The sequence below is a fragment of the Excalfactoria chinensis genome, chromosome 6, assembly GCF_039878825.1.
Source record: "Excalfactoria chinensis isolate bCotChi1 chromosome 6, bCotChi1.hap2, whole genome shotgun sequence".
In the NCBI taxonomy this organism is placed as follows: domain Eukaryota; kingdom Metazoa; phylum Chordata; class Aves; order Galliformes; family Phasianidae; genus Excalfactoria; species Excalfactoria chinensis.
The window spans coordinates 14,117,787-14,134,325 of record NC_092830.1 but is presented as its reverse complement, the minus strand read 5'-3'; the positions used below and the strand labels follow the sequence as shown (position 1 = coordinate 14,134,325).

The following is a 16,539-nucleotide window of genomic DNA, read 5'->3' as shown; positions in this document are numbered from 1 at the left end:
AGAGGGCTTCCTGTAAAAAAATTTATTGTAGTTTAAATAATTTCTGGGGCTGAATAGTGAAAAATACATCAGTTTGAAAAAGCATTGCTATTATAACATCCTAGATGAGAGAATTATTCACAGAAAATATAGGTTCTGAAAGGAAGAGGATACTTGAGTGATTGTCAGATTGCAAGGTAGATATTGTATGGTCACTGAGGAGTATAAAATGTGCTTTATGCTCATGGAATGATACAGAAGAGATTTTGGTGAATGAAGTCCAGAGCAAAATATACAGTGCAGTGCATAAGTGTTTCTCCATTGTTGACTATTGGAAAACTTAGTTATATAACTTGATTAGTAGAATTGCTCTTCTTAATTGAAATAGGAGTTGCCTTAGAACACCAGAATTAGGGATTCAGCATCTTAAGGGAACACAGTCAAATTTTATGCATGGTGTCTTACAGGCCAGGAAGCTTGAATGTGGTAGTAAGCTTATAGAGATGATAGTTTTTTACTTAGGTTACCTCTGTCAAAATGCACTACGAAGGTTTAGTTCTGTTTTCTTTGTAGTCAAAAGTAAAACCATGCTGCTTCATCTATTCCATCTCTTTTTACTGGTTGCCACCTATTCCTAGGCTGCATACATTGCAAAGGCAGTGCAGAGGGAATTTCTCATTAACTTTTCAACAACTTCCAAATAAGTTTCATTTTTAAATAAATATCACCGTTCTTTCCTATTAAGGAAGAAATCAGTTATGGTTATTCTGATAGCTTGGAACGAAAAGGTCCAGAACTCCATGCTAACATTAATGAGAAACTGCTGTAGGAGAGTGAGAGGAAAAAGTTATAGGTTGCTGGTATTGAATGTGATTGAGTCAGTCTGCAATGTGAAGATGCCAGTGAGCTGACTTACGCTTCCAAGTGCCCTTCATGGCACGCAGTTTCTGACCTGCTGGAGTGCGCACAGGCTTCTGCCGCTGGCTGAGCAGGCAGCAGCTGCTCCTTCTGCTCACTTCTGCAGAGATGCCTGTACCCAGGCATGAAAGGTTCCCTTCCATTTGCCAGGTGGTAAAGGTTAGCTGGTAGCCTGGATATCTCGTCTGCATATGCGATTACTATATGGCTGTAAGGTTTGAAGCTAAAGTACAACAGCAAAGCAAAAACTAGAAAATGCTGGGATTCTGAGTCTCAGGCTGTGGATTAACACCACTTTGAGTTTGCTTTTGATTCTTGAAACAAAACTTATTGTCTCCCCTACCTGTTTAACTGGCGTAGATACAGACTGGACAGGTACAGACACAGGCTGAACCACAGTTGATGGTGCCTTGGAAGTTTCTTGAGGCTTGGTTGCAGCTTTGGTAGCAGGAGCTGCTGCTTTCAAGGAGGTGTCAGCTGGCTTTAGGTTGCTGTGCAATATTAACCAGAAAGAAATTCTTTAGCTGGAAGCTAGAGCTGCATGTATTTCCTTTGGTTATATCTGTACCAGCTATATGTCAACCCCAACATTTCTTCTAAGGTTGAGTTCTGGTATGTACAACCAGGTAAACTTCATTTTGTAAGAATCAGCCTGCGTATCTTGACACTTAAATCACTCATCTTGCTCAGATACTCCAAGCGTAATAAAATGCCCTGGGTTAACCCAACTGTCGCTTGAAAACTGCTATTATCAGCTCTGAATAGCATGAAAGCACAATGGCAGTTTCTCTTGCAATATGCACTGAGCTTGCATGCAGATCTGGGCTCATATAGTAATGGAAATACTGTGGTCCACTTAGATACAGTTTCAGTAATTTCCTGATGAAAAGTTTAAAAACAAAACAAACAAAAACAAACAAAAAAACAAACAAACAGGAGAGAAGTGTGTTTTCTGACCAACGTATTATTCAGGGTCACTGTACAGGTTGACAACTATTCACTTCTTCTGTTTGTTCCTATATAGAAGTAAAAATTTTGACCTTTTATTTTTCCCGGGAAGCAAAATGATGCAGAGAAATTGGAGCTATATTAATAAAAAACCCCTCTTTGTGAGACATGTGCCAGCTAGTCTGGAATGCATCACAAGTCCCTCCAGGAAAGCCAGTCTTTAAATCCCAGGAGATAGTCTGAGATATTGTAGGTATTCAAATACATGTGAGAAGAGCTGGAAACTAAGGAAAAAATAAAGACACCTTGATTATACCTATGCCTGATCTTTCAGAATTCTACTGTTTGAGGACTTGCAGCTACGGTGTCAGAACAGCACTCTCGTTCTTCCCTGAGGAACAAAGAATGCGATACATTGCTTCAAAATTTAATGATGTTAGCAGACTCGAGATGCTGTCAAGTAATCAGGAAAATGATCAGAATTAGGATCAGGATCAGTACTGCATTAATCACTAATGGGTTAACTGAGGAAAAACTGCTTTTCCTGAGACACTTGGAAAGTTCTGAGCTAGAACAGCAGAAAAAGTTAGCACTTGACCCTGTGAGATATTCTTCTTGATCTTAAGTTTTGTATGAAATCTTTAAACTTATCACAGTGCATAAATCCATCCAATTTGGTATACTTTATAACTTCGAGGTAAAAATCACCTAGGGCAAGATTTGCTTTAAGTCAGACTGAAGTAATTCAGTCACACTGCAACATTTTGTATTTGTGATGTAAAGAAAACAGTTTATTCTTGACAAATTACAGGGAAAAAAACAGAGTGTATAAGTGTATCCAATTGAAGTTTGCTTTTTATAAAGCACTGGTTGCATTTCATATTGAATTAGTGTATAGACAGGTGTTGAAATTAGTGACTATTTTGGCTTTTGACCTTTCTGATTCCATTTCCAGTTAACAGAAAAACTTTGTTTGAAAAACTAATGGCACTGGATCAGATTCTAAATACACAGGGAAGGGATTTTGTTTAGGAAAAATAAAGCAGTTTCCCTGATTTTAGATTACATCTGACACCAAACAGTGCCCAAGGAAAAGCCTAGAAGTTGCAAGACTCAAATGGGCATATCTACACTTGTGGGTTTTTTTGCTGTAAAAAAAATAAATGAAGAAATGTAACTAATTTTAAACTTACTGATCCATTTCGTCTTTGATAGTTTCACCTTCAGAGTCAGAAGAAGAGGCTCCTATGAAAAGACATAATAAAGAAAAAGCATTTAGTGGTGTGGTACTTAGATAAAGTTCTCCAAGATTATACAAAGCAGTATTAAGAATTCCTCTAGAGCATTTAAAGAATGCTGTATCAGTACTTATCATGAAGGTATGCCCAAATACAAGATCATGTTGCAGTGAAAGTGAACCATGCTGTTTTACATACTGTGCAAGATGCAGAACTGCTGTTGACATAAGACAGATTTAGAATAAGGATCAATTGAAATAGGCAAGGCAGCATCTGTGTGTGGATGCATACCTGAGTATTCCTCAGGTTCTATTTAAAAAGCCACTGCTATGATTAGTCCTTTATTTGGTCCACAATGGCAATTGGAGCTTCTTTTCTCAAGCACCTGTTAGAAGGAGGGGAGATAAAGGACACCTGGGATCATAGCTGTTGTTCGTACACTGGTGCCTTGTAATGTAGCTTTAGAGAAGAAATCAGCATGGTTTACTATCAGTCATCTTCTGGAGACATTTTACACTTTAAATTTAGCCTTCACTGTCTTTGGAATTGTCATTTTCTCTGTGGCTTCTGCTAATGAGCACCTCCATCTGCTGTGTCTTCCACCCAGCATCCAGTGAGTTAGGTAAAAGCAGGCCTTGGCACCAGTGTTAAGGACTGAGAAGCGCCTGCCAAGCACAGACATCTCTCTTTAATGTCAGGGGCAGTGCTGATACTAAAAACGGATTCGTCCTTTCACTGTCAGATTAGAGAGGTGAAGGAAGAATAGTGATAGAGTGAAAGTACTCTTGTATTAAGTGGGGTAGGTGCTTTAAGTTATGAATGTTCACACTGTTGTCAGTGTTGTTACTCATACTAATTGATCTATCTGTCTGAGAAACACAAACATGTACACACACACACACACACACAAAAAAAAAAAAAAGGAAGGAAAAAGGAAAATTTTACATGCTTATTTTAGATTTATGATCCTCTTAATGTGGTGATGGATACAGTTGAAAACCTTACCAAAAAAGTGTTATAAAGAACTAACATACAGACCTTTCTTAGGAAAAGTAGGAGAAACTGCTAGGTAGAAAAAGGAGGGGAGAAAAAAAATAGACTTCAATCTACAGATACATGTTTTGTTTAAGCATCTATTGTGCAAGTAAAAGATCAAGTTTCTGCTATGTACTTTTTCATTTTGGTTACAACATCCCAATAGTGGGTTAGAATTGAGCTACTTGAAAACTTTTCTTGTGGAAAAAGGCCAGTTCTGACAAGAGCTATCTTATATTCAATTTACAATAATGACTCCAGGGAAAAGGGGCTGATAAGAATTACACACAAAGTTGAGATTTCTCTTATTTAGAGTAACCACATGCAAAAAACCTCTGGTGTTGGAATTTCAGTATTTTTAGATTTTGATCTTGCAATGATTTATGTAAAATCTCTGGGAACCAACATAATAAAGTTATAAGTAAAGAACAATCAATGATATGAAAAATGTTTTACAGAGACATTATGTTAGTAGTGACTGAAATGACTTCTGCTACGTATTTTTGTGACAAATCTAATAAGCGTGTAACATACAAAACACATAATTGTATCTTAATCCTGTATTACTTATTTCAGCAACCAGTTTCAGCAACAGTTTATAATGTTACCTTCTATGTAAATCTCTGCGGATGTAGAGTCTGTTCCATAGATGTTTGAAGCAAAGCACGAGTAACGTCCTGTATCTTCCTCAAAAGCTTCGACAATAACCAGTGAGTGTTGATCACCAGTCTGGGTAATTTGAATGTCTGGTGAATTTTCAAGCTCCTTGCCCTCACAGTACCACCTGCAAGGGAAAAAAAAATTAGGTTTTATAAGTAAAAGCAACTTGACAACAAGAATGACAACATTTGAAGTCTTCCTGATGATAAAATGGGTGGTTTTTAGCCTGATGGTTCCAATAGAACACTGTAGGCAAGCGGAATCAACAGTCATAGGAATAAAATATTTATGGTTTTCACAATATTCAGGTACAGCAAATAATAGAGCTGCTTTCTTTTTGCAGTATTTTAAACATACTAACAAACTAGTTTATATAAGGGATGAATCTTTCCTGATTTATAGGATTCAGTAGTAGGTTGGAAGAAAAGGAAGCTATGAGGTTGGAATGCTATTAGTATAGCTTTGAATTGTCTTGATGTGCATTCAGATCTGTGTTGTAGCTTAAAGTATAGCAAACAAACAAATCAATCCTTAAAGAAACACATTTCCTTCAAATTTGTGATTCCAAAGTTCCTGTTGATTCAGAACATGACTTACAGAAAACTTCATATTATTCTTCATTTTGACAAATAGCTAAGAAAACCTGCTTTTAATAAAAAAAGCACACAGATATGGAAAGAGAAGTGATCTATTAAAACATGGAGATACCTCCTTACAGGACAACTGCCAGTAAGAAATCTGGATCCTGAATTTTTTCTGAGTGATATTTTTACATTTCTCTTTAAAACCCAGCTAAGTATCCACAAGTGTTTTGACCCCTTTAGAGACTTCACATTTTCATTTAAGACTTTCTTAAGTTCTCTTAACTCCCTCGGTTTTCAGAAGAGTGTTGTCAGTAAATGCAGGAATCCAAGGAAAAGGAAAAGCAGCGCCTGAGCAGACAGCTCATTGAGATGTGTTAATGACAGAAACCATCAGCTCAACTTTTAACAACTAGTAGCAGGGGAGAACAGTCCTGATTATTATTGCTTGATAAAATGGAAAGTACACAACAAAAGGAGAAAAAGCATGTGGGTTTGCAGAACCAGACTCAAATTTTATAGGACAACCTAGGTTTTATAGAGAAGGTGTAGTACTACGTATAGAAATCCAAAGTTAAAAGGTTGGAGTAACATTCAGAAATACCACTGTTTTAAAATAATTAGCTAAATTTAAAAAGCCCCACTGAGATGCTATCAAAGCAGTGAGAAATGCATTTACTGTTATATGCTGCACCAAATAACATTTGTTGAGGAAAGACTAAGGACAGAATTTTGATTACTAAATTGCAATATTTCTCATTTTCAAGCTCATACTGTAAATTGTTTTGGTACAGTTCCTCCTTCTATATGTATAAAAAACACAAATCTGTTTAACCAGTTAGATGCATTCATCTCTTGGAAACAACTTTTTACAGTAGTTTGTGATGCAAATTCTGCATAAAGAAAATCCCAAACGAATATGCTGGGGATAAAAGAAGGTGGCTATAAGGAAGTCCATACTGTGAAAAAACAGAACTTATTAGAAACATGTTTTACAATTGGAAAATGGAGCCTTGAAAGGACTGTGAGGTATAAAGGAGTACAGAACTGGAACTTAAATACTTAATACTGTACTATCCATGCACCATCAGTATCAGCTGCCCAACATGGCTTTCTTAAAGTAGTCAGGGTATTCCCCAGTCCACCTCAAGTTGCATGTTACTGTAATCTGTAGCTGTACAGTTCACTGACAGCCTGGAAACTGTACACGTCCGCCTGTTATGATGGGAATCTCCCACACTGTAGAATGAATTATACTGCTTAACACAGTTTCCCCTTATAGAAAGACAATCTGCTATAGAGCTAAAACGTAAACAAGTGAATGTAGACACAAAACAAGTTTATCTTCTTTTACAAGCTTCCACTGTAATGAGAAATGAGAGTTCTTCTGATAAAACAACTTTTGTGAAATTGGTGTCTCTGACTGCAGCAGACAAACATGTAGTAAATATCATGCTAAAACAAATGCAAGTAGTTTGTGAAATGCCCTGTCTCTCTTTCATGACATTTCACAGCTGAAGTACCGATTTACTACAGTAAAATAGTCTACGTCCTTCTTGCAGGGTTTTACCAAAGCAAAAACAGTGCTGCTTTATACAGCGAACTTCAGCCAAGGTTATGCAGTTCTCTTCCATTTGAGCATTAGAGCTCTGATAGACAAGATCTTGCAAATACTGACAACACTACTTTAAAATGTTACCATGTTAATGTTCACTTTTTTCCTGTAAGCCTCTTGGTGAAGGAAGGATGACAGGTTCAGATGTGTTTGTAAGCCCATCCTCCCCTGGTCTGATGAAAACGGGTTTGCACAAGAGCATTGGATGTGCAGATCTAGGATAACTGAACTATACAAATTTTCTTCTATGTCACTTCTGATACCTGCAAGTAACCATAAAAGAAGGGGTAGGACAGCCAGGTGGCTACAGCAGCAGTCTTCATCCAATGAGTAATTAGATAAAGCTTCTTGACTGGCTCCCCAGGAGTATTAGCTTTGCTTATCTGTTCAGCCCTTACAAACTTGTAGATACAGGCATAGCAGCTCATAGTGGAGATGAAATGCAGGGCCCTTTGTATTCAGAACACAAACCTGTAATGCCTGGGATAAAATAGTAACTCTGGTAGCTGTGAGTAAGTAGAAGAAATTTTCAGCAGTCCCTAGGGAGAAATGCAGTAATGTGCACCAGGGAGCTGATTAACCAGGTCATTTGAAATTGATTAGTGCCATTTTTAGATTCCAGACTAGGAAGTTATATAGGATTCCTGTGAATCTGGAAAGGGTTTTTTTAAATTCTATAAATAACATGATTTATTTTTCTGTTCTTTTTAAGATTCATATTTGGTGACAATTGGCAATGTTTGTTTTCAGAAGAGAAAACTCGGTGCTCATACACAGTTGAGTTACTGCAAGCACATAGTGTGTGCTTGGATGTAAAAGCAGACTTTTAGAAGGGTTATTCATGTAGGCTTGGGTTATTCATTGTATATGCTTGGGAGCTGAGTCATGGCACTCACTCATGTCTTTTTATATACCTACCTCATACCTCTTCCTACAATGTAGTCTTGTTTTAGCATGTTAACTTTAGCATATATGAAAAACTATCAAATACCCACATTATAGAATTTGATTTCATTTTATCAGCATCTTTTCAGAACATTAAAATAACTTACATAGTACGCTAATATTTTTGTGTTGTACCAAACGTGGTACCTCAGTCAAGAACCCATAATATAAAAGACATGCAATGCTGTGATGCAATCATCAGCAAGGTATAAGAACTTTGTATCCTTCCTGATGAGCTTTTCCAGCTGTTAGTGGAGACATAAGTCTGTAGTGCTTGACTTTGTGAGACAAATTCTAAGTTCCTTTAGGCAAATTTAAACACATTGTTAGATTTTCCCGCAGTTATGTGAGTAGCGTATAAGTAGTATATTCCTTCAGTAGGCTCACGCAGATGATGAAGCATGAGTTATGTTTTAAAATTTAATTATTTTTTCCCTTTGATTCCAAAATTTGCAACAGAACACTTCAGGATTTAATTTCTGTTTCCAACCTGGATTTAGTTCTCCTGTGCAGTGTGTTCTTTAGGTGCTATTTTCACTGCAGAGTGAAATAATTTTTATTTGGATTGTGTGCTAACTGTGCTATTTGTTTTCAGTTCTTCAAGGCGAATAACAATTCTCTCTTGTAAAATTAGGCCTTTGGTGTGGCCATATATATATATATATATATATATATATATATATATATTCCTTGTTTATCAACGTTTTATTTTATACTTATGATTAAAATGTTGCACGTGGTAGCAATTAAATGTCAGTTACAAAGGGAGTTCTGACATTGAGATATGTGGCATGACTGAAGTAGCAATATTCTCTGTCACTGACATTTCATTCCTGCCACAAATTGTAGTGATAGCTTCATCACACAATGCAGATTCACATGAAGCAAAGGCAGTGACATCTGCTGTGCCAAAGTCATCCTAAGTATTAATCCATCTACTTGATTGTAGTTCTGTGTAAGAGAAGTTTGGCTCTCTAGGTTTTGAGCATTAGAAAAGATAAATGGTTTCATTTGGCAGCCAGGAAAAAAGATATTAGTCAATCTGATGTGACTTCAGGATCTTAAAAATCCGCAATTGGTTACAGATCCAGCCTCAAACAAAGTGACACTGAAATACTCCTTTTAAGCTTTGTATGCCTATGTTAAAGAATGCTTTCATGGAAACCTTATGACATACAGCCTGTTTTTAGAACTTTAAATCCTCATGACACTTCCAGGATGGCTGTGTATGCCGTGTAGCGTGATTCATAAATAAAATTAACCTAAGAGTGATGTGCCAAACAGTTTGGAAAAATGTAGGCACCTCTGAACTTGAGAAAATAAGGAGTGCTTGCCTCATGGAAAGAAGCCACTATCATACCTATCATTACTCATAAAGAAACAGAGCTATACAAGGAAGCATGGGAAGGACCAAATATGCTACTCATGACTCTTAAATACTTATTCCTTACCTGCATTACAGTCAGTAATCTAGCAGTAATTGAAGTGAGTTAATGTTTGCACTATCTGCAGGCTCTTGTACCACAGTATCAGTCTTTATTAGTCTCTTCTGTGTCACTGCATTTAACTGATGATACTGAAAAAGGCTAACATTTAATTGAAACTTCTTTCTAGATAGATGGACTCAACAGGCTTCCTTTACTATAAAATCTCATTAGATTAAGCTGAGTTATCTTAAAAGCAATTGGATGGGTCTATCTGGATTAATTCAGGAAGGATTTAGCTTTCTGTGCAGTGACACTTTTATCAGTTTCCAGTTTTTTCTCTTGTTCCTCCATCCAATTTTCTGTCCCCTTGTGAGCTCTCATGCACTAGACAGCTACCCACCAAGCCTGTAAGTTATACTACTCCATTGCTGCCAATGATATTTTGACCCTAATCCATTGTGAAAGGAATTTACAGTTTTTATGTCATCCATTTGGTTTTGTACTGTCATGTTTTCAAATGTGATACCTGAATGTTCATCATACTTTCTAGTCCTATCCATTCTTGTGATTAGCTTCTTTCTAAATCTCCACTTTTTTATTTCCTCCCTTATAACTACAATTACATCAGTTTAACTACCTGATTTCTGCAAGTGGTGACTGAGAAACGGCATTATAGAGCTTGCTGGGTTCCCACAGTACCACTGCAACGTTGTATGTGTAAATTTTACAAGTATTATGAATAACTTGGGATTTATTTTTGTGATTTGGAAGCCCGGTGTAAGTCCCAGGACACAAGCAAATATGAATTAGTACGAGTGTCCAAGGAATGCTTGTGTATTTGTAGGACTTCAGCTAGATGGAGGAAAGAAGTGATGCTTCAAAACCAGGCACCGATAAGCTTTCTCTCATCAGTTTGCCACCTTGCTAACTACTGAATTCCTGGGTCTACTGATTTCTGTATCTGTCTTGCTTATCTGTTTGAATTCTTCTCTTCTTGCACAGCTTCATGCATACAAACTAATTTACCACAAAACTCAGAAAATTGTAACTCCAAAAGCAGGGCTGTTGCCAGCTATGAGCACAACTTCCAGAACTATGGCCAACAAGATGCTTTCATCACTGTTCTGGAAGCTCTACACAGCATATTAAAGATGAGCACTATTTTTAGTGAAGAAACACGCACTCAAAGTCTTGGTGATCAATGGAACACATAACCCAGAATTTGTTACATTTTCTGTTTTCCTCTTGCTGCGTAGCAGTGATTAAAAAGGCCATGATGACTGAAAGCACATAAATATGGATTACTCATGCAAATGACTTTTTTACACTCTTTCTTAGTGTTACTCCTACCCGTGGGTGGAGTTGAAAGAATCTTGGATGAACAGGACAAATCTTGATAACAAATGATTACGATCAGCTAACATTCCCAGCTTTCTCCTAGCTGGCAACATGTACATACACATGCATACACACACACACACAAAAAGGGAGTGTTGCACCCTTGTGGTTAATCTTTCATTTGTTAGTTTGAATTGTGAAACTGTGAAGTGAATCCTGATGTTTTTCTTGAGCTTAACTGCTTGGGGCTTGCTTTCTCTATGGGATTTTTTTCTCCGTGTCTCTATTTACCTTGGCCTTGGGACTTCAGCATGTGAATAGGTATTTCTGAAATAACCTCTCTTTTATTTGTCACACACTCAAACCCTCATGCCCTAACATGCTGAACTGAAAGCAAGGTGCCTTTCATTCTGTCTCTTACTTCACAGTAGGAACATTCAGTGGAGCAGTTAATGCAACTGGTAGATAAATGCTTGGTATTCTCTAGTAACTTGTCTGTGTGTCCATGTCGCTAGAAAGGTATTCTGGTCTTCTCTGTTCTTCAAAAACCCTACTCTTCTTAGAAACAAGAGCCAGTAAACCACGTATACACTTATAATGGAAAAGTACAGTGCCTGACAGCAGTGTATTATCATTGGACAACTCTGACAGATACCTGTTTTATGAAAATGTAACAGCTTCTGTATTGGCTATCATGTACTTACATAGATTATTATTATTTAAAATAATATTAAACATTGAAACATATTTCAATGTAAAACCGTAAGTTTTGATGGGACAAAAATAGACCCAAGTTACCCAAGAAAAGTCATTGTCCAATTCCATTGAACTGAATGGTCCCCAAATTAAGTGAGTAGGCATTCTGCATGTCTGTGGATGTTCCACAGGATGAGTCATTGTCCTTGGGCTCTCTGATTTGCCCTTGTGAGTTTTCAGTAACTTTGTAGTGTCTGCTTCTAATTCAGGAACTTGTTTAACACCCAAACTTAGATGGCATGAATATCATCTTTTCATTTTTACGTATGCATCAAAGGCATGGGTGTAACGTCCTTTTGAAAGGATGACTTTGTGACCTTCTAGAGAAATACTTATTATTAATATTGTGCACCAAAGTATGTGCCTATAAACAAACAAATTACTGTTCACCTTTTTTTAAATGCAAAGAAAGCTGGATTTGGGTTTATGTACAGGTCTATATACACACAAGAAAATCTTCTTTATTCTCTTTGTGTTATAAATTATGACTGAGAGAAGAAAAAGAAATGGTTGCTCGTGTCCATGGATTCTAGTGGTGTTTTTAATATAAAAAAAGATTTATCAAGGCGAGCACCCAGACAGATAAGTCGCAAAGCCTTTATAAGTGATGTATTCAGAGAGGCATGCTAGTATCTGGGGAACGATATTTCCTGTCTGTTTTCTGGCACTGTTTTCTTCTTTGGTTGGACTCCTCTATGTATTTAAGGGCTGAATGCATAAGCTCCGCAATAAGCATGCCTCAAACAGTTCATTTTAGCAGTGATTTTGGATGGAAAGTGTATTCTTCCCAAACAAGGTATTTTTCCAGATTCAGCTTAGATACCTCTTCTTAAAACCATTGAGTCCTTCCTGTTACTGTTATGGATAAGAGAAACACCGTGGGTCAAAGTCATGTTAGGGACTGAGAACACAGTCACAGTTCAGGGATCCTATAGGTATTGTAATTTTTCTTCATGACAAGATTGTCCATAACTAAAGAGAGGTGAATACAAGAGGATTCATTTATAGATCTTTGTTCCTATATACCTGATAATGTGTTGTAAAATCTTCTTTCTGAAAAATAGAATCTGGTGTGCCAGAAAAACAAGGTAGCAGGAGATCAGGATTGTTTACCACAGAAATCTCTGTAGCTTCCATCTTTGGAAAACTAAATATTTTTCATTTGATGATGGTGCATGTTACTTTGGTGGGAAAGACGATGATAGCACTGACTGCAGCAGTGCTGTGTGCAGCATTGTCTGAGGATATAAGGAAGATGAGGACTGTTGTAATGAGACAGTTGGAAAAAGTGGAGCATCTGTGAAACTCAGTCTCTTAATTAGATGCTGAACACCAACAGTTCTTTTCAATGTTTAGAAAATCAACACAGCTCTAGAATGCCTATTAGGGAATCTATTTCTGATACTGCAGATGGCAGCTTGCAAATAAGTATTGTACTTTTCTAGAAAGTGGATAGGATTTTCCTTAGTGCTGTACTGATATAGTCCCAACAAAGGAAATGTAATTCTACCAATGCCACTGGGGGGTAAATTTGGCTAATTATCTCTATGAGAACAGATTTAGGTTTAGAAACACTGATGAGATGGAGAATTTTCAATGTAAACTTAAAAATGTGTAATAATCTATGTCTCATTTCAGTTATGATATTGATGAATAAAATGTAGCTCTTTCACACTTCCCTTCACCTTCAGTGATCTTTGTAAATGTTACCTATTTTACCTTCAAAATCCTCATAGATAAAGGTGAAAACTAAGTGGTCAGATTTAGCAGGCGAGTCATGTGCTATGGATAAGTGTAAATTAGTGTGTTGTACTCTTGATAGAACTGTTGTTTCTGAGCTTCTGGCAGAATTTTGTCAGAATCTGACTTAGGAGTGAGCTGTTGATAGTTGTATAATAACTCAGTTGAACTCCTTTCTTTCCTGTTTGTTTATGGAGGACTTTGACCTATAGGAAACCATTCACTCATAGAATCATAGAATGATTTGGGTTGGAAGGGACCTCTCATATCACGTAGTTCCTCCACTAGCCCTCCACTAGACCAGGTTGCTCCCAGCCCCATCCAGCCTGGCCTTGAATGCCTTCAGAGAAGCAGTCTCCACAACCCCTCTGGGCAACTGTTCCAGTGTCTCACCACCTTCATGGTAAAGAACTTCTTCCTAATGTCCCATCTGAATCTACACTTTTCTAGACTAAAGCCATTAACCTCAAAATCGTTATAGGTGTTTTTATTAGCCAATTTACACAATCAGTTTTGTTTTCCATTAACTTCTCATTAGTATTTATTTTTATTGTGGAAATACAATATTTAAAAACAGTTCTCTAAAACTCAAAGAAAATAATATGCCTCAGAATGTGTTGTCTTAAAATGTAACTGCCCTCTGTTATGATTTAAAGAAAGCATCTCTTCTTTGCAATCAATTTCAATAATGAAGATTAAGGGAATTCTGCTACAGATTAATGCAATATATTCACTAAAATATCTGGAAAGAGTAAGGCACACACGCACCATTACAGATACACAATATATGTTTATGCAGAACATGTTTACCTGACTTCAGGTGTGGGGATTCCTACCACAATGCAGTCCAATTGCACTTTGGTTCCTTCAGGAACTTCCCTGCTCTTCAGTTTTTGAGTGAAGCGTGGTGGCTGTCCGATAGGCTCATCAGAATATGCAGATTCTGACTCTGTTTTTAGTTCTGCGCTTGTCCGTTGGTTGATAGATTCCAAGTTTTCTGATAGTTGATCGTCTGTTTTTTCAAATGTTTCCTCTGCTTTGTTTTCCAAGTCTAGAGGTAGCGGAATGGAAAGCCTCTCTCTGTTTTCTGATGTATTAGAGAGACTAGAGCTAGCTTTTTGTGCAGACTTACTCTTAGAATCAATTTTGCTCCTGTAATTTTTGCATGTTCGGGGTCTTATTCTTTCAGAGTTGTGAGCTTTGAAAAGTGAAGAGAGTTCCTCAATAAAATCTGCTGCTTTGTTTAGGAATTCCTTTTTTGATTCCGATTCAGAGGGAAGGTGTTTCTTTAGATCTTGAGGGCTCCCTTTGGAACCTTTTTTATCTGTGGCACGGTCCTGGCAAAAGTTTGCAGGCAGGCCATTGTCTGATGTTTTTAAAGCAGCAGAGTGGGCCATTTGTTTGTTTTTTCCAGTGTTTTTCAGTTGATCTGGGGGATGAAGTTCATCCTGTTTAGCTTCCAATGGATTCTGATCAATAGCTTGTCTCGCTAGGTTTACACTTTCATTTAACTCTTCTTGGCTCAAAAATGCAGAGAGATCTGGAAGGTCATCTTGGGCAACTACCTCATCTGAATCACCAGAACTGTTGCCGTAAAGAAAGTTATGTGAAGTTGGTTCTGATCTGCTTCTTTCGCTGTTTCCTTGACGTTTAGTTTCAGCTAAATAACTTTCTCTCAGAAGCTGAGATATTGAAGTTGAGGATTCTAAACTGTCGTCTTGCATGCTGCCAATAAAAAGGACAAATAGGACCACCTGATCAATAGTGAATTTGTTGATTGCACAGAATCTGAAAAGCAGAACATATTCTCAAAGTGCAGCTGTTTGCTAGAAATTAACTGGCCTTGTTTTAAAGGCCTGTTTCTATATGTGCTTCCAGACACTATCACCCTTGCACAGAGAAATCCATCATTTATAACTTTCTACCACTGGTGGTAGCCTTGAATTGCTATTCTATCACTTGATAATTTATATGCTGTTCCAGGCAAAACTTCAACTATAGAGCTATTAACTAAGTTTCAGTGTCAAATCTTTCACATTGCTGATGTGTGAGCTTAGAAACAACCCCATCAGATAGATTAAATGCTGGGTATTTCAAGGACTGAGAGTTGTAGATGAACAACAGTACTTTTAAATTAAGTAATTCTAGCTTTAAAGACACTGAAGTAATACGTAAATGAACCCTCAAAAACATCTGAGGGATGAGGGGAAGGAAGACGAAGGGGAGAGAAGAACAAATATATTCTATAATGACAATTTTTCATTTAAAATTCTTAAAGATATTGCATTATAGGAAACAATAATGATGTTAAATGTACTGTGCCTTCTTAAATTAAACATTATTTCTAAAAAGCTATCTATTTAAAGTAAAGTAGAGAATTCTGTCATTATTCAATATGAACAGAATTTGTACTATGGGTTTTTAAAATCATTATCTTAAGTCATCCAGATTTTGAGGAAAAAAAAAAGTACCACAGATGAGAAGACAAAGTCCATTTTTAACCTGCATCCCTGATAAGTGAAGCTAAGTCATTCCTTTCAATAGCTAATTCAGTCCTTCTGTATATTATTCTTTTTATTTACGTAAGAGCCGTTTTAAATGTAGAATGATTCGGATATCCTATTAATGTGCTAATCTTAAGGTGGCTTAAATATGGAGACAAATAAATATGTTCACAACATATCAGAGCTGACACCTCACAAATGCTGAAACAAATGCATGAGTTTTTACAGAATCTGTCTCTCAGAACATGGGCAGCACATGGTATCTCTTTCAGGATCTCTTCATTTATGGCCTGGCAGGCCTTGCTGTGGTGGTTTCAAATACTCCTATTCCAAGCTATCTGCTTTGTCACGCTGCAGGTTCTGTTCCTGTAGTGGCATCAAGAAAAGGGAATGTGTATGCTCTTCCTCAGCCATTTCCATTCATAGCCTTATGTGACAGCCTAAGTTGGCAGTGAAGGAGAAGTAAAAAAGGTATCTCTGTTGTGAAAGGTTTTCTGTTCTGCTAGGGGAACAGTTGTCCCTGGAAAAGGGATGGTAAAAAGCAAATGAGATTGTAATAGCTTGTACTGCTATAGTATCTGTTCCAGGACAATGAAGGACTTCTTCCTTATTTATGAAAAGGAAAGCTTCTATTTAAACTTCTTATATTCATCAGTGAATGTTCATAAAGCTATCATATTCTGATGTGCGTTTTGAGACCTAAATCCCTGTGGCTGATGCACAGTTTGTTGTGATGAAGTTCTATTTCCCATGTAAATACTGAACATTTTAGTTGTATTGATTTCATTGTTTTGATAATATGAAACAATCAAACTCAGTAAGACAATAAAGGCACCTGACCATATTGATAAGTTT

General features: G+C 37.0%; 1 protein-coding gene across 2 annotated transcripts in view; it reads right to left on the bottom strand.

Moving 5' to 3' along the window:
* MYPN (myopalladin) overlaps window positions 1-14,904 on the bottom strand; it is a 41,621-nt gene extending 26,717 nt beyond the window's left edge. Inside the window, exons 1-4 of one of the 2 annotated variants that reach the window (XM_072340419.1) lie at window positions 13,991-14,904; window positions 4,727-4,902; window positions 3,039-3,090; window positions 1,241-1,388 (exon numbers count right to left, since the gene is read on the bottom strand). In XM_072340419.1, coding sequence (XP_072196520.1) covers window positions 1,241-1,388; window positions 3,039-3,090; window positions 4,727-4,902; window positions 13,991-14,904 — 1,290 coding nt within the window. The remainder of the gene's footprint in view (window positions 1-1,240; window positions 1,389-3,038; window positions 3,091-4,726; window positions 4,903-13,990) is intronic. The other variant, XM_072340421.1, reaches the window with a different exon arrangement.
* Between the last annotated feature and the right edge of the window lie 1,635 nt (window positions 14,905-16,539).